Source organism: Quercus robur, chromosome 8 (genome assembly GCF_932294415.1).
Source record: "Quercus robur chromosome 8, dhQueRobu3.1, whole genome shotgun sequence".
NCBI classification, from domain to species: domain Eukaryota; kingdom Viridiplantae; phylum Streptophyta; class Magnoliopsida; order Fagales; family Fagaceae; genus Quercus; species Quercus robur.
In genome coordinates this window covers 9,279,967-9,302,178 of record NC_065541.1, presented here as the reverse complement: position 1 = coordinate 9,302,178, position 22,212 = coordinate 9,279,967, and the positions used below count along the sequence as shown (strand labels likewise).

The 22,212-nt window shown below is 33.1% G+C and overlaps 1 protein-coding gene across 44 annotated transcripts in view; it reads left to right on the top strand.

The window, feature by feature from the left end:
* The window catches only part of LOC126694481 (disease resistance protein RUN1-like), a 106,269-nt gene that overhangs the window by 70,631 nt on the left and 13,426 nt on the right, over positions 1-22,212 (top strand). For 10 of the 44 annotated variants that reach the window (XM_050390800.1, XM_050390776.1, XM_050390773.1 and 7 more), the window contains 7 exons: positions 2,252-3,362; positions 3,491-3,763; positions 3,849-4,793; positions 4,884-5,675; positions 5,806-5,918; positions 6,024-7,482; positions 7,566-7,664. In XM_050390800.1, the coding sequence (XP_050246757.1) occupies positions 2,252-3,362; positions 3,491-3,763; positions 3,849-4,793; positions 4,884-5,675; positions 5,806-5,904 (3,220 nt within the window). In that variant the 3' untranslated portion in view covers positions 5,905-5,918; positions 6,024-7,482; positions 7,566-7,664. Of the gene's footprint in view, positions 1-40; positions 576-2,251; positions 3,363-3,490; positions 3,764-3,848; positions 4,794-4,883; positions 5,676-5,805; positions 5,919-6,023; positions 7,483-7,565; positions 7,665-8,185; positions 8,413-10,217; positions 10,473-10,794; positions 10,967-11,742; positions 11,814-11,946; positions 12,016-12,225; positions 12,732-22,212 lie in introns of those variants that run through there. The other 34 variants (XM_050390788.1, XM_050390787.1, XM_050390780.1 and 31 more) reach the window with 22 other exon arrangements.

The window sequence follows — 22,212 nt, the reverse complement described above, 5'->3', positions numbered from 1 at the left end:
GTCAAATTGCATTTTATCATTAAAGTCATTCTATTTCGCATCTTATCACATATTTCTTCTCTCCATATTTTCTCTACTTTTTGCTCATAGATTCCTATGGCTCTCCAAATCACCGACGAAGCCACCTCTTCTATCACTCCCCAATTCACCTATGATGTTTTCTTAAGTTTCAGAGGTGAAGACACCCGCTATAATTTTACAGGTCATTTATATCAAGCTTTATGTGATAAGGGTTTTAACACCTTTATCGATAATGAACTTCCAAGAGGAGAAGAAATTTCAATGGAACTTCTTAAAGCTATTGAATTGTCAAAGAGTTCGATTGTTGTGTTCTCTGAAAATTATGCATCTTCTGGTTGGTGCTTAGATGAACTTGTAAAGATTCTTGAGTGTAGGATTAACGGACAGTTGGTTCTACCTGTATTTTACAAAGTGGATCCTTCTGAAATACGTAAACAAAAAGGAAAGTTTGGAGTAGCACTAACTCAACATGAAGATAATGTGGAGAAGGTTCAAAGGTGGAGGAGCGCTTTGACTAAAGCAACTGGCTTGTCTGGGTTGCATTACAAGGAGGGGTATGTAACTATTCGCTGCTCTTGTATAAGTTATAGAGTTTAATAGTTTTGTTATGGATTCCCCAAAAAAAAAAAGTTTTCACTAATAAATAAAAAATTAATTCACATAGGAAGTATACTAATTACTAAAGCTCAAACTACATTAATTCTTGTGACTGTAAATAACGCCATATACTTTTACCAATTATGACTATTAATTCTTGTGTACTTTTATGAGTTAAAAACTTTAAATCGTCTTCAATAGGCCCTGTCATGATTAGAAACAGGTTACGAGGGAATTATGATTTCATCTTTGGCAAGCCCAATCATGAATAAAAAAAAAATTCACATAGGAAGTATACTAATTACTAAAGCTCAAACTACATTAATATGTAAAAAATATATTTGTCCCAATCAAAAAAAAAAAATATATATATATATATATATTTGTTTTTATTCATATTAATAAAATATAAACAAAATCAAAGAAAAAAAAAACTGTTTTGAATATATTTCAACTCACTTATAGTCTTATATATGATCTATCAAGATAGCATTTGATATTCTTTTTTATTCTATAAAATAATCTATAATTAATTTTGTTCTAAATTTAATAGCAATTTCTCTTTCAATTAACATATAGGATCAAAGAGTGTTAGAAAATCGTCTTCTCATTTTGTTTTGAGCTTAATCTTCACTATATGAAATACAGAAAGTCCTTACTTTGTAGTTCCAATAAATCTTAGATAAGAAAGTACATAACAAACCACTCTAAAAATAAGTTGATAAGCTATTGATTTTCTAGTCCCTACCATCTATTTGTACAATTCTTAAATTATTATTATTTTTTTTTTTTTAAAAGCTTGAGTGTTAAACTACATTATATCCATAATGACAAACTTCTGTTCATAATAATAGTTTTTCATGAAATGTAAAATCTTGTAAGTAACTTTTCTCTCAACAAACAAATATATATCATCAACTCTTAAAAAAAAAAAAAAAAATCATTGGCCTCTTGAAGATGTAATGCTAAGTTAAGAATAATCAACTTCATTGCATGCTTAATAAAACCATAAGTTATTTCTTTTAATTGATAATCTATTGTAGCTGAAAAAATATCTATTCAATAATGACATTCAAAGAAACTTAATTTCATGCTCACTAAAATGATTATTTAACTCTTTTAATTGAGAATCTATTGTAGCTCACAAAAAAAAAATTATCTTCTCACTCATGGAATTCAATAGTAAAATAGTCTTGGGGATGAATTAATTCCCAAAGTTAAAGTGCAATGCAATTGTGAATTAATTCCCAATTATACCAACCAAATTTTAAAGATTTAACCAGTGAAACCGTCAAGTCACAAATCAATAAAGCAAACAATAAAAGTAATAAACAAGTAACATACATAACGCATGATGAGGAAGTGAAAAGAAAAAGAAGAAGAAGAAGAAGAATAAGAAGAAGAAGAAGATTACAAGGGCAACCCAACCCAAATAGGGCAATTCACTATATGAAGAGAAGTTACAAATCTAGTACAATATCCTTGCCCCTAGGCACTACCCATTAGATGAACTTACTACTCCAACCCGCAATAACTTTTGAGCTTTTGAACTCTTCGTACATGAAAGAACCATCTATGTATATTTTCAATTTGTCTAACTTATTATATGTTTCTTATTCTTTGTGTATGACAGTTGTAATGAATCTGAAACTCAATTTATCCAAAGAATTATTAGAGAGATATCAGTTACTAAATTGAATCACACTCAGTTATTTGTTACTGAACACCCGGTTGGAATAGAATCTCGTGTGGATGCTATAGAATCTCTTTTAGATATGAAGTCAAATGATGTTCGCATGGTAGGGATTTATGGTCTTGGAGGAGTAGGTAAGACTACAATTGCAAAGGCTGTTTATAACAGAATCACTAATTGTTTTGAATTGAGTTGCTTTCTAGAGGATGTCAAAGAAAAGTCGAGTACAAATGATGACATAATCAAACTACAAGAGATTCTTCTTTCTAAGATCTTAGGGGGCACGTATATAAAGGTAGACAGTGTACCGGAAGGAATTATCATGATAAAGGAAAGGCTTTGTCGTACAAGACTTCTTTTAATTCTTGACAATGTGGTTGAGTCAGAAGTGATGGTAAATTTACTTGGAGAATGTAATTGGCTTGCTTTAGGAAGTAGAGTCATTATAACAACAAGAGACAAACAAGTGCTAAACACTCTTGGAAAAGATCGTCTAATTTATGAGCTTAAGGAATTAAATCAATCTGAATCTCATGAACTCTTCAACCTGCATGCCTTCCCAAAAATTGAACCTGAGAAAGATTATTCAGAAGTTTCAGAGAAAATCATACGTTATGCCAATGGCCTTCCATTAGCTCTTAAAATAATAGGTTCTGATTTGTGTGGAAAAAGTATATGTGATTGGAAAAGTGCGTTAGAAAAGTATAAAAACATTCCTCACAAAAAAATTGTGGAAAAGCTCAAAATAAGTTATGACGGACTTGAAAAGACCGAAAAGGATATTTTTTTGGATATTGCATGTTTCTTTAAGGGATTCAATAGGAGTTATGTTGAGAATATATTAGATGCTTGCAAATCGTATCCAGGTTATGGAATTGGAAAACTTATTGATAAGTATCTCATAACTGTTGGTCAATTTGGCGAGTTGTGGACGCATGACTTGCTTCAACAAATGGGGAGAGAAATTGTTCAGCAAGAATCAGAAGAGCTAGGAGAACGTAGTAGGATATGGTGTTTTGAGGATGCTGAAGAAATACTAACTACAAATATGGTATAAGCTTTTTTGCATCTCTTTTTCCCAAATGAGTTTTTTCCTTTTTTTTTTTTTCTTTTTAACGTTGAAGAAATTTTAATTTTATTTGGATTTTATTTAGTGTAACTAATGCTTTGTCCAACTAGGGATCAAGTAAAATTCGGGGCATTATGTGTTGCTCACCTCAACTGATCACGATGCCAATAGGAGCTAAAGCTTTTGAAAAGATGAAAAATCTCAAATTTCTTATAGTTCATAATGTACACATTTGTGAAGAACTCGAATATCTCCCCAACGGGTTAACGTTGCTTCAATGGCCTGAATTTCCATTTTCCTTGCCATCAAACTATTATCCTCGACAACTTGTTGGACTTGAGATGCCATGTAGTCTTATTAGATTGGAGACAACATTCAAATTGGTATAAATATTAGTATTTATAAATTATGATTTATTTAAATTTTATTTGAATGTTGGATGAAAATAATTTTATTTTTCTTCTACAGGGAATCGAGCTAAAATATTTAAAATATATCAATCTTGAAGGTTGTGATTCCGTTACAGAATTACCTAAGTTGTGTACTCCAAGCCTGGAAGAATTGTTGCTTTGTGATTGTGAAAATTTAGCTAAGGTTCATGAGTCACTTGGATTTCTTGATAAGCTTCAGATATGGGATCTCACTGGTTGTAGAAAACTTCAAATTCTTCCAAACTCTCTCAATTTGAAATCTTTAAAGCGTCTCGATCTCAAGAACTGTAAGTCCATTACAGAATTACCCGAGTTGTGTACCCCAAGCCTAGAAGAATTGGATCTTAGTCATTGTAAAAATTTAGTTAAGGTTCATGAGTCGGTTGGAATTCTTGATAAGCTCCGGAGATGGGAACTCTACTATTGTAAAAAACTTCAAATTCTTCCAAACAACCTCAGGTTGAAATCTCTTGAGGAGTTTGATCTTACAATCTGCTTAAGGCTTGAGAAGTTTTCTAATATTCATCCAGAAATGAAATGTTTAAAGAGTTTAAATTTAAGTGGGAGTGGTATTCGAGAGTTGCCTTCATCAATCGAGTATCTCACTGGGCTCGAACTCCTAGACTTAAGTTGTTGTAAAAACCTTAAATTGAGACAGACAAACGATTATTTGGATGGCTTTTCCAGATGTGGGTTTTTGAAGTTGGAGTCCCTGAGTTTCGGGGGCAATGAAAATATAATTGAATTAGATTTTTTGATGAAACCCGAGTACTTCCCCGTATTGAAAATTCTAGATCTATGTGCAACTAATATTGTTAGCATCCCTGAAAGCTTAAGCAGATTTGCTAGTTTAGAGTTCCTTTCTATGCGAGATTGCAAGCAGCTTCGGGAAATTTCAAGGCTTCCCCAATCTGTACGAGATGTGGATTTAAGTAATTGCTATTCGTTGAATGCACAATCATCAAACAGATTATTGAATCAGGTTTCTCTCTCTCTTTTTTTTTTTTATTAATTTATAAAGAAACAATTTTTGTTACTTTCTTCCCTAATTCAATTTGCTAATTGAATGCAGATTGTAGAATTTTTAGGGATTTTACCAAATGCTTGCAAGGGAACAAGAAGCAGGATATTAATGGGCATCGATCCACAAACATCATCAAGCGATATATTGGATGAGATTCATCCCCATCACTCGCCTTTTATAGTTATGCTACCAGGAACTGAGATTCCAAAGCGGTTGAAGTTAAACCATGAAAGCGATGGAAATGTCATATCATTTTGGGTTGGTCGCAAATTTCCAAATAATTTTTTTGTCTGTTTTTCTTTTGGACCGCTGAAATATCCATGGAAATCTCTTCGTTCTGTTTACCTTTCCATCAATGGTTGTGAAATAGAGCAGCTCTTTTCAGATTCTGCATATGAATTATCCGACCATCTGTGGATAGTTTCTTTTTCTAATGAGAGATTGCAGAACCAATTGAATAAGTCAAAACCATCTGAACGAAATTTCGTAAAGGTAATATGTGAAAGTTGGCGTTGGGATGAGCGTTGGGATGGGCGTTGGGATGAGGGTTCGGATGGGTTTGGATTTGTTGTGGAGGATTGGACTTGGTTTATAAACCATCCAAGTCGGTGGGGGGTCGGTGTAGAGTGCATCTGTCAATGGGCTTCCAACAATGGAAGCCAGACATCAATGCCGACTGCCAACAATGGAAGCCAGACGACCCCAAGAACACTATCTGTCGGAGCTCAGAAGGCTTCGAAGGAAGAACTTCGGAGACTACTTCGGATGGCTTCGAATCCGATTCCGACTCCGGAAACGGAGTTCTCGCCCAACCCTTCCAACTGCAACGCTTATGTCCAGGTACTTTCTTCTTTTTTTATTATTCACTCTCTCTGTTTGGAAAACCAAAGAAAAGGAAACAAACAAATTTTGTGTGTTCTGTTTTCTGTTTTGTTTGTTTTTTTTTTTTTTTTTTTTTGGGAAACTCAAGGGCTGTATATCCCAGGGCTTTCAATCGCCCATACAATGGAGCAGAAGTTTCAGGCTTCCAATCGCCCACCATCAAAGAAGGCAAGAAAATCTTGATTGAACTTAGATGCCAAGGTATGCCATGCCTCCTTCTTTAGTTGCATTTTTGGATTCACATCTTAATTAAAGGCTCAATTATAGAATTTTTGCTCAAGTATTTATTGCAAACACTTGATTCAGTAATGATGACAGAGCCACAACTTCAGCATTGTTGGGTTGATTTTTGTAGCTGTAGATGAAAGTAATTCCTCATACATATGAGTTTCGTGCCCAAAAATGATCATCCCGTTCCCTAGGATCCTCTGTTCTGGTATTTTGATGACTTCATACTTGATGGAACTGGTGCAGATGTAAGTCTTTTCTTTGGTAGGTGATGTCCTTATTTTGTACACGTTAGAATGAATCACTATATCTGCAGCTATGAACAAGTCTTCTATCACTTTGAAGACTATAGCTCTGTAACCATTTCATGTCTCACCTACTTGCAAATCCTTTGTGAATAAATTTAGGATTACCTCTGATTAATTTATTGTAGTAATTTTCTACGGTTCTTTGGCATTCTCTTACTTTTTTCACTTTGAGTTACTGTTATATACAAATTCAATTTTGAATATATATATATATATATATATATACACACAAAATGTATCACCTTGAGAACGTATTATTAGAATGCCTTGTAGAGAAAAGTAAACATTGTTAATGAGCAAATAGTTATGCTTGGATATCCTGTACTGTAAAAAAGCTCTCTCTAAATAGAAACTAACTTTTCATTGATTGAAAAATGATTACAATGAATGAATAAATGCCTAAAAATCTGTACCTATCCTTTTATACACGATTATGTACAGAGAAAAACAAAATAACTAACTCCCCTTATTTCAAGGAGATAGTTGTTACAATCAAAAACACTCCTAGCTATGACACGTGTACATTAACTTGTAACTGTCAGTCCACTTGGCATCATTCCTTGTATAGAATGTATAATCTGATCATGATAAGGAATTGACTCCAACAAATCTTCTAAGTCTTCATTGCTCAGGCTTGCAACTCTGTCTTTCCTGTGGTGCACGCTGGGCTGCACCCTGATGCTGCAACACATGCTGAGCTGCAAATCCCTGCAACTCCCCCTGACACTGAGTGCTAGTTTCATGCTTGGACACTTGCTGCTGCAGAAGACACACATCTGTTTCAGCATTGCTTTTAATATGTACAAACAATATTCATGACTATAACTTTCTTATAAATAAAAATACTGTGGAGAAGAGGTCACTTATTACCAATCAGTTATAGCTCATTTGGTACTTCCTCCTCCAATAATAATGGAATGGAGTGTGAGGTCATGGTTTCAATAGGAGAAAAGGATGAACCTGAACTGCAGCTCCAAGAGCAACAACTTCATTAGGATTTACAGTCACATTGGGCTCTTTTCCAGTCTTCTTCCTCACCAGTTCCTGAACAGCTGGGATGCAAGTTGAATCACCAACAAGGATTACTTCGTCTATATCTTTGAAGGAAAGCTTTGCATCACTCAAGGCAGTTTCAACTTGTCCTCTAAAGACAAGCAAGCTCTACGTCTCACTGAGAGTGCTGAGAAAGTGAAAATGGAGCTGTCGTCTTTGACTCAGACCAATATTAGGTATGTGGCTATTTCTATAACTTCTTTCTATAAGTCTATCTCTCTTTTTCATATTTACTGAGAATATACTTTTGTTTTTCCAGTTTAACTTTCATTACCCCCACTGCAAATGGCCCAAAACACATTGACACTACTCTGACAAGGGTCAAGTTTGAAGAATTGTGTTGAAATTTATTAGACAGGTATGCCTTTTGACAAATGCTCGTCTGTGGTTTTCCTCTACGAAGTATCAGTGTGTGTTTGATTTCCAAAAATCAGTATTCTGTGTTTTGATTTCGAAGGTTCTGTTTTTGCCAATTTATTCTCTGTTAAAAATTATAGTATAGAATGCAAAACTGTAATTAGTAACAGCTAATGGATCAGAAAACAAAGAATATAAGCGAAAGCTCTGCTCATTTGTCTTGTTCCAACAAGTAGAAATAAACACACGAAGTGGACTAGCAAGAGAAATAAAAATATTTGATGAACTCTGCCTCCAACGACACTCCTCCCATATAAATGGGCTGTGGGTGAGATTTTTCAACAGTTGCACCTGTAACTTACCAATAACATAAAATTCCAAAAAGAGATGTAACAAAGCAGTTGGTATACCTGAAACATCAAAGGTACAACCTCCAAGGTCAAAAACCAGATTGGTCTCATTTTTTTTCTTCTCAAACCCATAGGCAAGCTAAGCAGCAGTGCGTTCGTTAATAATTTGCAGAACATCTAACCCTGCAATGCGGCCAGCATCTTTGGTCGCCGTCTTTCACAAATCATTGAAGTACGCAGGCATGTGATCACTGTTTTACTCACCTCATCACTCAGAAACTTGGATGCATCCTCCACAAGCTTCCTCAAGAACGGTGCAGATATCTCCTCTGCTGCAAACTGCTTGACTATGGTTGGACACTCAAGGTTCACATTGCCATTCTTGTCAAACACAACCTTGTAAGACATCTGTCTTAAAATAACAATTAAATGATTAAATATATGCTTTTCTATCTGAATAGGCAGATAAGCAATAGTTCATCGTAGTATTATACAGGTGATCCAAAGTTCCAATCCCCAATTAGTCTCTACTAATAGTTAAAAGATTATTAAAATTAACAATTTAAGATTTTGCAATAAATGATAGCTTACCATGATATCATGGTATGATACAGGTTATCCTAAGTTGCTATCTCCAATTAATTACACTAATTGTTGAAATATTATTAAAAATCTGAGTTTAAACTTTTGCAACAAGTGATAATTTAGCATGATATCTAAACAGTGATCCAAATTTAGATTCTATACCATCTCCCATCAACTTTTACTAATAGTTAAATGATTAAATTGACTCTCCTTTATCATAACATCAGGACATGTCACGGTAGCAAACTGGCAATCCTAAGTTCCTATCTCCAATTTGTCTACTAATTATTAAATTTCACAGTTTAAGCTCTTGTGAGCAGTAATCCAAATCCAAATTCAGTGTCTAATCTACAAACAGTTGAATGATTAAATATAAGAACATATATAATGGAAAATTGGAACCTTTTCAGTGAAAAGAAAGTGTGGTTAGGATCCACCGCAGCTGCTTACCTCCTAGAAAATTTATCACCTTCCACTGCCACTGCATTGTTATTGGTTCCCAAGCCTATACCAACCACTTCACTTCACTCCTTCTCCAATTACTATTACTATTACTGACCCAAGAACACGTTTCTAGAGCTGGTTATGGTACACAACAAGTGTTTTTGTTTCGTTTGTGGGAACATTAAGGATTGAAGTAGATATGGGTTGGCAGCTTGGCACTAAAGTTGCCTATTTTTTCTGCAGAGAGAGAGAGAGAGTTCAGAGACTGAGTGAGAAAAGAGGTTAAAAGGCTGTTTTCTTTTTTTACAAGGTACTTGACGTTAGAGATGTAAGTCTTTTCTTTGGGAGTTGATGTCCTTATATTGTAGAAGTTAGAATGAATCTCTATATCTACAGCTTTGAACAAGTCTTCTATCCCTTTGAAGACTATAGCGCTGTAACCATTTCATGACTCACCTACTTGCAAATGCTTTTTGAATAAATTTAGGATTACCTCCGATTAGTTTTATTTATACTAATTTTCTATGGTTCTTTGGCATTCTCTTACTTATTTCACTTCAATTTATTGATCTATACAAATTCAATTTTGAATATATATAAGTCACCTTAAAAACGTATTGTTGGATTGCCTTGAAAAGAAAAGTAAAAATTGTTCATGAGCTACAAACAATATGCATGGAACTTTCTTATAAATAAAAATACTGTGGAGAAGAGGTCACTCATGACCAATGAGCTATAGCTCAATTGGCACTATCTCCTCCAATAATAATGGAATTGAGGGTGAGGTCATGGTTTCAAAACTCAATAGGTTCGTACTTACCAATAAAAACAAAAGGTTTCTTGTTGCATATTTTTTTCCTTTCCCCTTTTGTTAATTTTGTACCTGTTGTAACCAATGATTAAGTTTAAATATCAAGTACATACTTAACAAAAAGACAATATCAAGTAAATACTTAGCAAAAAGAAAATCTCATGTATATATAATGTTAATTTTGCATGTAAATGTTCCCTCCTAGTTCAAAATACTCATTCATTTTCTTGATCAGTTCAAGCAATTCCATATTATTTGGACTATGATTTTTCAATTAAATGTCTTTTTCTTTTTCTTTTTTTTTAATTTTATTTTATGCCATTCACAATACACGTTTGATTAAATGTCAAAAATTCTTAATCAGAATTACTAGGGCACAGTGGTACAGCTGCGCACAATTTAGGCACTAGTTTCTAGATGGAAGATGCAAGAACTGTGATTTCACTTTCAAGTTTGATTGGTGCCTTGAATCCGCACAATCATTCCTAGAATGTTCACTGATGGGATTTTCTCCATGTATTGCAACCCATGATGTATCTATGCAAGCATTGGACAATGTGATACAGAGCTTCTTAATGATTTTGCATGATCTGCTGTTCTTAACCTCTTGCAGAATCAGGTAAACCATATATCTGAATAATTCTTTTGTTTAAAAAATAATGTTTCTCCTTAGATGGTTTTTTTCTCTTTGCAGTTAAAGTTTTGAGCTTGTTCTATACAACTTACAAAAAAAAAAAAAAAAAATGCATCCGGTGTTATTACAATTATCTTTCATAAGTAAAGTCCAATCTTCACCCTACTTCAACATTTAAATGAGCATAAAATTCAATATATCTCTTGTAATTGATGTGATAAAAATAAAATAAAAAATAAAAAAAAGGCTGTTATTTGTAACGTGAAAATAAATTTTCCTCAACTTTGACAAGGTACAGATATATTAGGTAAAAACTGGGAAAGTTGACCCTTGTCATGGCATGAAGGGAGTATGTGCTTTCTTAGTTCTTGAAATTGCTTTTCCTGCATCCAGGACAGGGCTGCTGATAGTGCAGTGAGGTAATTGCTTTAAAAAATTATGCAGTGTGCAAGCAATGCATATCTTGACATCTAAGAAAGGTATAATTTGATTTGCTGTTGGAATTTTTCATTAAATTTTTGCATCATGAGTCATCCCTGATTATGCGTTTGACAGCCTCTATTTTAATAATGTAATGGACTAAATTGTTAGCTTAATTGGCCAGAAACACGCACATAGGTACTTGTTAATGTTCTTACTTACAAGTGTTATAACACACAAACAGAAACAGATTAATGTTATTGTCTTATTTTCCCATGATCTGCCCATGTTAGTGTGTGTCAGCTGTGTCATATCCTGGTATTCATGGCCCTTGTTCTAGTTCATGCTGCATAAATTCAAAGTTGAAAAATAAGTTCAGAGATATTAGATTAAAAAAAAATTTATTGTGGTTTTTGTGTTTTGATTAAGTTGGTTTAATTCTATTTTTTTCTGCATTATAATTTTATGATTCTGTCTATGTTATTTTTATATGCAAAATTTGTCATAAAATTTCAAAAATGCTGAGTTCACCAACACTTTAATATTTTAATGCATATTCTCATGTTCTTGAATATAATTGGCATGCGGTGCATAACAAACTTGAGACTGAAAAAGGCATAGATGAGGTATGGCCTTCATTTAAAAATAGCTTCTTTTTTCTCTAGCAAAAAGGAATTATGTTAGATTTGAATGTACAATTTCTAAGAAAAAGTTGAATATGCATGATTCTTTTAGAGAAATAAAGTTGTGTATTGTCAAATATTGCAGTGTTTGCTCAGGTGTTGAGAGTGACTAGTTTTTGATGTGTATTTAATCATATTTTTTTCTGAAACAGATTATCCAGCACCACTGTTTTCTCCATGATAAGTGTCTCGGTGAACATTTGCTTTATTAGCTTGTGTGAAGGTTGGTACTCTTTTTTATCAGCAACACTTGACTGCTTGAGTGCTGGTCTAGTTTATTTGGATTAACAGGTTGGATGATATGAATATTATTCCTTTATATCTCGTAACCAGCATGAGTCTCAAAAAACTTGCAGGCATCGGACTTCCTCTTTGGTACACATTCCCTGAAGAGGGATCCTATCAAAGATAAAAGAGTTGTAGAGGTAAAAGAAATCATACCGTACATTTTCTTTGTGTTCAAGTTATTTAATGAACTTAGTTTGTTTGTGATATTGTTATAAACTACTGATATTTGTGACTTTAAATGTCAATTTATTTAATTTAGACACAAACTTGGAAGTTGGAACCAAAATCTAATATTAAGAACTTAATTTCCAATTTCATTGGCTGTCTTTGGGGTTTATTCTTAATAGGTAGAAATGCAGAAAGTGGAAAAGCTGAAATGGAAGTGCCTACAGTATATAGCTGCAAGTCAGTGGTAAATATTATTTATCATTGAGATTCCCAAGCTCGATGAATTGCTTATTGATTTAGTTGGGAATTCAACTAGTGCATCAGGGGCATTTAACTTGCTAAAAAAAATTCTACCATCCTGATTCTATTCTATAAGTGACCCATACACTTATCTCTCTCTATTTGTGTGGGTGCCTGTCTCTCTTATTCACACTTCCTGTTGCAAATTCAAGAAGGAATATAGTGCTGAACTTCAGAGCTAGGGGTTGACGTTGATCAGTAATTCCCGAGTAGAGCCATACTTTGTTTTTTTCTTTTTTCTTTTTTTTTTGGGGGGGGGTGGGGAAGTTGAGTGGATCCTTGGGTGCTGGAAATGACCAATAATTTTCTTTTTTATATTGAGTTTTTTCAGATGAAGAAAATGTGAATATGTTCAACACCATATATGTTGGGTTTGCAATTTGAATGTTGTTGTTTGTGTCTATATTTTTTTTTTTTTTTTTTTTTTTTTGGCTGACAAATTTCTAGTTTATTTTTATACTGAAAAATAGTAAGAATATGTTTGTATTAGTCGACTAAAAGGCCCACATGGGATTGAGATTTCATGAATAGCAAGTAATTTTAAATAGATGTATATTAAATAGATGTATTAAACATAAAATAGAAAAAAAAAATTATTTTACCTTGTTGACATGACACCAATTATATTCTTTTTTTTTTTTTAGAAACAACACCATTTATATTCAGTTTATAAGGATCTTATAGTATAATTGATAATTACTTTAACTTCTATAAAAAAAATGATAATGCCAAAAAAATATTCATTTGGCTCTTTTTTTTTTTTTTTCTTTTTTTCTTTTTCTATTTTAAAACTAGTTAAATATTATGTTTTTCAAATGTCGTCCATCAGCAACTAAAAAGTCAAGACTTAAACCCTTTTTAATAATGTTGACTTTTTTGACATAATATCAAAAGTTTAAAGACTAAATTGAAACACTTAAAATGTTAAAGACTATTTTGACACATAGGACAAGCATTAAGGACTAACATGGTAATTAAACGTTTTTTTTATAAATATTTTTATTAATATACTTAAAACAGTTGTTTTCTTTCTCTTTTAGCACTTACACCACTGCCTATTCTCTTTAAATGTATTTAAATATTTTGATAGTTATTATATATTTTTTGAACTTAAAATTAACATAAAACATGTCTATAGTATAAATAAATAAAAATATACCTAGAGATAATAATTAATTTATTAATTGTCATATATCCCACCATTCCATGTCCTAATTTTTCAAGAAGTGTCATGTCATCATGTCCCATGTCATGTCATTGTCAATGTCCGTGTCCGTTATTCTTAGTTAAAACGCTCCATTTAGATTTACAGAATTAAGCGAGAGATACCTACTTCTAGGAACTGCTTCAATGGTGAGTTTCTTGGACTTGTGAAATTCGAAAATGGTGTGGAAACCAAACAATGAAACTTTAATATGAAAGTTTGTCAGTTGCTTCCAAAACCATAGCAAAATTAAAATCCAGGACACCCATCAAGTTGGATAATAAGGAAGCTGTACTAAAGGCACAGAAACTGCGTGACAAGGAGAAATGCAGGGGACTAACATCCGACTTATCAATGTTATAGCATATTATGGTACTGGTATCCATGTTCTTATGGCAGCAGAATAGTTATAGTTTAGTGATTCCCAATTATGAGTTATGACTCTCTAGGGAAGAAGCAATATATCAAGCCCATGATCCCAACCATCCAACTTGATGAAATTTATGGAACATAATTCTAACCAGCCAAGAAAAGGAAGAATGATTAGGCAACTAACACAAGAATTGTCTAACTGAGCTGTGTCCTAACAGGCTACCATCCCCTGCACTAGTCTATAATTGTTACACCTTCCTTACATTCCAACAGACAGGTGTCCTGTGTTTCTCTAAAATATATTGGCTAACCTTAAGTAATCAAATATATCGGTGCAATATCTCCAAACGTTCACAGAGCCATATTTACGTAGGCACTCATCATAGAATCTGTTAGAGATATATATTATTCATGTATTAGCCCAATGTAATAGGCGCAAGCCCAGTTCTGCTTGTACTAGTAGTCTAGGATTTAGTCGCCTATATATACTCATGTTAGGGTTTATTATAACACAGGTTATTGTACTACACTTTTATACACAATAAAGATGTAGCCCTTAAAGGATTCATCCGTGGATGTAGACCGACAAGGCTGAACCATGTAACCCTCATGTTCTCGATGTTCCTATTCTATGCTTCTCCTTCCGCATCCATTCTAGCATACACAACATGGTATAACACTTTACATTGCTAATAATATATTTCAACATGGTATCAGAGCCAGGTTTCATTCTTGGCATCAAACAAACATCTCTACACAGCAAAGAAGATTCACACGTGCATACCACCATCTGAAGTCACACATATTTCTCTGCTGGATCTAGACTCCACGGCATCTCGCAGCCACCATGGCTCTATGCTGTGTCAAAATCCAACAAACTCAAACAAGCCCGTGACATCAATCTTAGATCTGTGCAAATCCAAGCTTCGCCTGATGAAACCAACAACACAGACATTCCCCACGGCCTCCCGCGAGAAAAACCTAGAAGTCCGGTCTCCACTGAACACTGCACGTGCCACCACGCGCTAGCGCAGTTTCTACCTACTTCTCCACCGATTGACTGTTGCTTAGTTTCAAGCCTTCTTCATGTATCACTAAAAGTGGGTCCTACTAGGATAGTAAATGGGCATTCCTCATGCAAAGGGTTCTCTTTGAGGAAGTTAACCATCATTAGTGGTTCGCTTAAAGTCAAAGATGCGTTAATGTACCTATGATTATAAGTTAGTTTACAATATATCAGTGAATTTTTTCAGCTATTTAAGATGGAAATGTATGTACCCAATGCTTTATGAGTGCTGGCTTAGTAAGCATTTACAGTATTTTGGAACATCTTTTTTACTCTTCCAAGCTCATTTGGTCAGGAGTGCTTCTTTTGCTGCTGCTACTCCGATTATATCTATTAGATTAATAATTAAGTAATTAAATTCATCATTTCCCAATAACTAAAACTTTTGAAACAATAGGTAATTTAGCATGGTATGGTATCCAAGTAGGTGGTCCTAATTCAACCTTGGCTTCACTACACCTCCCATTTAAAAAAAAAAAAATCTTACATGTTTGGCCCCACTTATTAAGGGGGAGTTTGGACCCACACATGCATGAGAGGAGTGTTTGAATAATGATTACATGATTAAATTCATTATTTTCTAACAGTTTAAGTTTTGGGGACAACTGGTAATTTATCAATATCAAACATTATTTTTTCTCAAGAGTCCGATTGTTTAAAACTTTTGTTTTTGATAGGTGAGTTCGGTTGTTTAAATCTCAGGTAGCTTTCTTGAGTCATCAAGCAGTATTCTGGGAGTTAATATCAATGCCAATTTTTTTTTATCACTTAAAAGCAAAAATTTTCACAAATATCAAGTAAAGCAAGAGATATAGGATGGTTCATCCATAAATATAATAGCTAAAAGAGTATATAAATGAGTAGAAGGAAAAATTTCCCATTAATAAAGGAGTTAGGTTATGTTTGGTAACAATTTTTGTTTTCTATTTTCAAAAACTTGTTTTGGGGAATGAAAAGAAAAAAACAATTTTCTTGTATTTTTAAAATAAAAAACATGTTTGGTTAGTTAAAATTAAAAAAATATATATATAGTTTTTTGAAGAAAAAAAAAATACTAAAATATGTTGTTACTAGGATTTGAACTCTAATGCTAACTCATTAAATAAGACAGATTCATTAAATTAAATGCGTGTTTTTATTGACTTCTGAAAATTATAAACTGAAAACAGTCTTTTGCATTTTTTCAATTTCCTTCACAAATTGAGTTTTGAGGTTTTCTATCCATTTTGGGTTGCCAAACCAATTTTTAGTTTCAAAAATAGAAAATTGTTTTTGGAAACAAAAAATAAGGGGAAAAAACAGTTACCAAACATATCCTTAGTTCCTCTTCCATCCTCAAAGTCTTTTTCTTCTTGGATGGTTTGTGCAAGGCTGTAGCAGATTTGTTGCACGTCTTAGAGTGTCCTTAACATGTTGACAAGCTGAAAATGGACCACTTCTTACAATACATCATGATGCTTCTTTTGGGATAACAAGACATCATACGATGCCTTTTGGAATGACAAGTTGGTGTTGATAGCATCATCTTTTGTTGATTTTGTATATTCAGAGACATAATTCCTCTTGTTTCAATTGCTTGAGTCCCTAGCGGAGTTGCCAAAATGTCGAGGACATTTTGAGACAAGGGTAAAAAATGCAAGATTAGCCTAAATCTCCTCTTGGATTCTTTAGAAATGTTTATTTGTAGAAAATCAAGCCCAAAATTCCAAATATATATATAATGAATAAAAGGCTAATGATGCTTTAACAAGAGAGAAATCAAAATGTCATAACTAAAATACAAGAAAATGTAGAAAAAGTACACAACTCCAACAACTTCGACTCACAGTCAGCGAGAAGAGGGAAATTGAGAGGGGTTGTGAGGAAGAGAGGGAAGGTTCCCCTGTATCTATATTTCCACCCACAAACTTCAAAATTGTGAGGATGTTAGCTGGTTGAATGGGCTTTGGCTCTAAAGTTTCAGCTCTGTGGGAAAAATGTGGTTCATTTTGAATTTGATTGGGGCCTTTTTGTATTGAGTTTGGGGTGCTCTAAGTGACTGGTTTTTAGTCAATAAGAGAGGCTTTGAACCCTAAGGTTTCAATCAAAAAGGTTATGGTCAGATTTGCTTTAATTGGATAAGAAGGTTAGCTTGCTTTTTGCATAATTTGGGAATGGAGTGGCCTAAATTCATGGGTTGATGTTTCCTAAACATGGCAGGCCCTTAGAGTTTGCATTTGGTTGTTGTAGCAGACAAGGCTAGCCACTTGGGGTCAGCTATGTGTTTTAGGTAAAAAAAAGTACAGAGCAGAAAAGTTGGGCCATAATCAGCCAAAGTATAAAAACTCTTTTGAGGTGGAAATTTCAAGTACAAGACCTCATTCATGAGCCTAAGGTGCTACCAGTGTCCCTTGCCCACTTGGTAGCACACATGGGCTGGGTTCATGCAAAAGGTCCGAAAGAAACCGACTCATACTCTCCAAATCACACTTCCTCAATTTCCACCAATATGTCATATGGGCTTGAGCTATGCTTAAAAGAATATAATAGAATAGAATACATAAATTGAGCCCACAAGGAAGTTAGAATTGGTTGAATTGGGCTTGTAAAAAATAGTGTCACAAAAATGGGTATTAATAGTGTGTAGTTCCATGTATATGCATAGGTACAATTAAAAAATAATCACAATTATATGGTTCAAATTATACTTTTTTTTTTTAGAAGAGGTTCAAATTATATATGGTATTAGCTTACACTTTTTTTAAACGATACATTTCTAAAATATGTAATGGTTTCTCATTATATATATATATATATATATATATATATGGTTTAAAATTTAATTGATTTTAGACTCTTTGGTTTTTGCACCAAATACTTCACTTGCAAAAAAAAATTTAAAACTTAGATGGAAACGTGGCAAAAAATTGGACTCCAATTGAAATCAAATTTAGAATTTAATTGAATTTGGACTCTTTGATTTTTACACTCAATAATTCATTTGACACAATATTAAAATTTAAATGGGATACATGGCGCAAAATTGAGAATCCAATTAAAATTTAATTGAATTTTTTCTAAGTTTTGGCTATATATATATATATATAGAGAGAGAGAGAGAGAGAGAGAGAGAGAGAGAGAAGCTTGTAACTACATGCATATGCATAGATATACTTAAAGATATACAGTAAGATGCATAATACAATTCCTATATATATAAATACTATTGATAGCAATTTTTATATTTTGTTAAATCTTTAAAAAGTCTTGTAAGAATATTATTAGGTGTAAAATGTAAACTATTTATGTTTATTTATTATTTATTTATTACTTCTTAATTTTTGTTATTGTGAAACACTTTTTTTTTTTTATGATTCATTTATTCTAAACTATTTAGTTTTTGTATTCAATAACTCACTTTGATGAATATTTATAATGTGGTCCCACATTTGACTCTAATTTAGGAAATTAAACTCTTTCTAAAAATAAAAAATTTAAGATATATGACGCAAAATTGGCCTCTAATTTGAAATTCTAGTTGGACTTTCTCTAAGCTTTGCATATATATATATATATATATTTAGAGAGAGAGAGATTGATTGGACATCTCTTTGAAACTTTACAAAGTCTAGGCCATCAGACCTCACAACTGAAATAAGCAAACTATCGGCATCTAAATCACAGAGGCGAACCTAAAAGCAATCAACACAAACTCAAAGCATAAACTACTGACAACAAAAACAGCAGATCACTAACCCCTCGAGCTAGATAAGAATCAACAAGCACCATAGAGGGATCAATTCCCCAATTACAGCATATTCTATAAAATAGAGAGAGTAATGATGTGCAATTGACTTTAATCATTTGAAATAGAAAGTAGTAATTGCATGAAAGCAGATTAACATTGTTCCACATAGATTCCTTTTTGTTAACCTCGATAGTCAACAAAGGTAGAGATCACTCGACCACAAAGTTTCCGCAATTGCAATTTTCCAAAGGGTGTCTACACATTCTGCATTTTCCATAAAGAGAGAAAGTGGAGATCATTTTTTTTTTCTTTAAATAATGTGCGTTCATGTGCTAACATCTATATCACTCTAACTTCTTGGTTCCCTCCTAGAGCTTTCCAAAAAGGTGAATACTCTTTCTCTTTCCATTCAAAAAATTTATTTTCTTTTTTAGCTGAATTTTTTATTGTTTCTTACACCTTAAGTTGATGAAGTTTCAGTGTTTTTTAATTCTCCATCGCAATTCCTCTCCTTCCCTCTTATAGCTTATGTTGATTTTTGTATGGATTAATATTTAGTTATTTTGAAAGTGAAGTTGGGGGGGAGGGGGGGGGGGGGGGGGGGGAAGGGGGTTCATGCCCCCCTAACTTCTGAAATTTTCCATTAATCTTCTTTTGCATTTGGTAATAGATCTAAAAATTACACAAAAATGTATTCACCGCCCCTCCTTGAGAAAATTTCCTAACTCCGCCATTGGTTATATGTTTGAATGTGTCTACAAATTGGGTGAGTAATAAATTATTATATTGTCTATCTTTAATGCATTTGGTTTCATTTTAATTTTTATTAAGATAATATTATAATTTTGTTATGAGTTTTGATTATTATAATAATTTCCTTAAGAAAACAAGAAATTTGAAGAAAAAAAATTTGAAACTTAAAAATTTTAGTTCTACAAAAAACAATCATGAAAACATAATGCACTATAAGTAATTGTTAAATGAATATGAACCACCTCAAAAAATATATATCAATCAAATTTTCAAACACACCCAAATATATAATAGAACAATATATTTGTAGAAAAAGAGAGATAGAAAATACTTGTAAAATATGTTTCATTTTTAAAGAGATCAAACATTCTTCAATAAATTTCAAAAAACAAATTACACATTATAGGACTCAATTCGTAACGGCCCCAAAATAATATTGGGTTCGTACATCAAGGGCCCAAACAATATAATTTGTAGAGCGTAGGTTTGAAAAGCTAGGCCTTGGTCCCCAGACGGTAGTTAATCATGGTTTCCATAGCGATTTGCATTAGGATGAACCTGACGTGTTTAAGAATAATCTTTTCCGGTACGTCCTAAGTGGCTCCGGTCCCTAGACCTCGTCCGAGGAGCATCATGTTCTTATTATTCTCCTTTTTTAGGACTCCATGGTTTGAGAGACGACTTGTCCCCCACTTTTTTTGGCGCATAAATCTTCACATTATATAGCTCTTCTCAGTTAATCTTGACCCTCCATCTGTTGATCAGGCAGGTACCTATTCAAATACCTGTCCCATCAGCCGCCTCCCCCTGCTTTCTGTTAGTTGCAATAACCGAAACCACACTATTCAGGAGTCTTTTCTCATTAATATGGCTAGGACGTTTGTGGGCGCATTCAATACAAAGGTGACGTATTTACCTTGAACCACCCCCACTACGTACCCCCATGTGAGTCCCATTCTACTCGCCTCTTCCTCTGGGGGCGCCTTGGAGGTTGCCTTTGACGACATGTCGCTCTTTCTTTTGAAGTTTTGGGATGCCGAGGACAAGGTCATCCTCAGCTGCCTCTATAGGCTATTTGGTCTTTCCCTACTCGTCCTCGGCAACTACCCTCCTCGGCACGGGCCCTGGGCCCTAATGGAAAGTGGGCCGGGTCTTAAGTTCTCTAGCCCCACACAAATATTAATATATTTTCACTCATCACATGTGTCTACAATGGGTCTATGAGTAGTTTACAAATAATCTCAAGATGATAGATAAAGTCTATATACAAAAACGTCAAAACATATATTATCTCCAAAAAAAATTTAAATAATAAAAAGGCATCTAACACTCAAAATAATAATTAAAAAAGTTTACCTCTATTAGTTTGAAGGAAAATTATTTCAACTCAATACATGGCAATTAATAAAATCATCCACGTATATTTTTAGTCATAGGGCATTAACAATAAAAAAAAAAAAATGACATCTATCACTCTCATGTAAAAATAGAACCAAAATTTAGTATAACCAAAAAAATTCATGAAAACCGATTTTTTATTACATTGAATTACAGCAACACCAACCTCCTCTTTTTTCTTTTTCTTTTTTTTCTTTTTCTTTTTAATGAGATAGTGGCTCCTAATCTAATATATCCGAAAGAGACAAAACAATGGTGCAATCGATAAAGTGCCACTTGATTTATTACTTATTCTATGCTATATGGTACAGAAGAATAACCACAATAGTGAATAAAAGTAGAGATCCTATCCAAAAAAAAGTAGAGATCGTTTGGACCAAAAAGGATCTCCTGATTTGTTACGTTTCCTTTTGTGGCTAGTTAATCTAATATACTCTACCTTTTGACCAAAAAAGAAAAAAAAATAGAGATTCTTTCTTCACGAAGTTTATACGTTTTGCATTTCCATAAAGAGAGAAAGTGGGAATCACTTTAATTTTTTTCCTCTCTTTTTTTTACAATGCGCATTCACGTACCGATGTATACGAACATCTTTATTTAGTTTATTACTATCACTTCTCACCTAGAGCTTTCCAAAAGGTCATTGCCTTCTCTCTTTCTTTCGATTCTTTTTTCTTCTCTTTTGGTGGATTTTTTTTTTTCTTACACCTCTGCTGATTTCAGTCTGGATTAAATAGCATTGTCAATTCATGTTAGCATGTCTTGTATATAAAAAAAAACAAAAGTTATTAATCAATATTTTGTAAACAAGTTCAAGTTTGCTCCACAAATACGTGTACAAAACTTGAACGTAATGAACTTAAGCTCAATGAACAAGTCTGAATTTTTAATATTGGCTCGTTTACAACTTTATGTGACTTTCAATCTTTTTTTTGGGTTGACATCAATCATATTTTTAGTTAAGTCTGTTTGTAAGTTTTTTTTTTTTTTTTTTTTTTTTTTTCAAGTAAAATTGGTATTAAATTTAATGTTTTTGATGTTACAAAAGGAGAGTGTAAAATTGTCATCTTCTGGAGTGCATCTGCTAAATTGGCTTCAACAAACTTATTCAATTGAGGATTTTCTTACATAGATTTAACTTCTTATCTCGTACTTTTTTGTTATTAACTTATTATGCATGTCTTATGTTATCTATTATGGGAGGGTTACAAATTCATGGTTAGTCATAGTTTTTTTTTTTTTTTTTTGGCTCACCTCTTCATGACAACTTTGTAGTTTATTTTTATACTAAAAAATAGTAAGAATATATTTGTATTAGTCAGCTAAAAGGGCCACATGGGATTGTG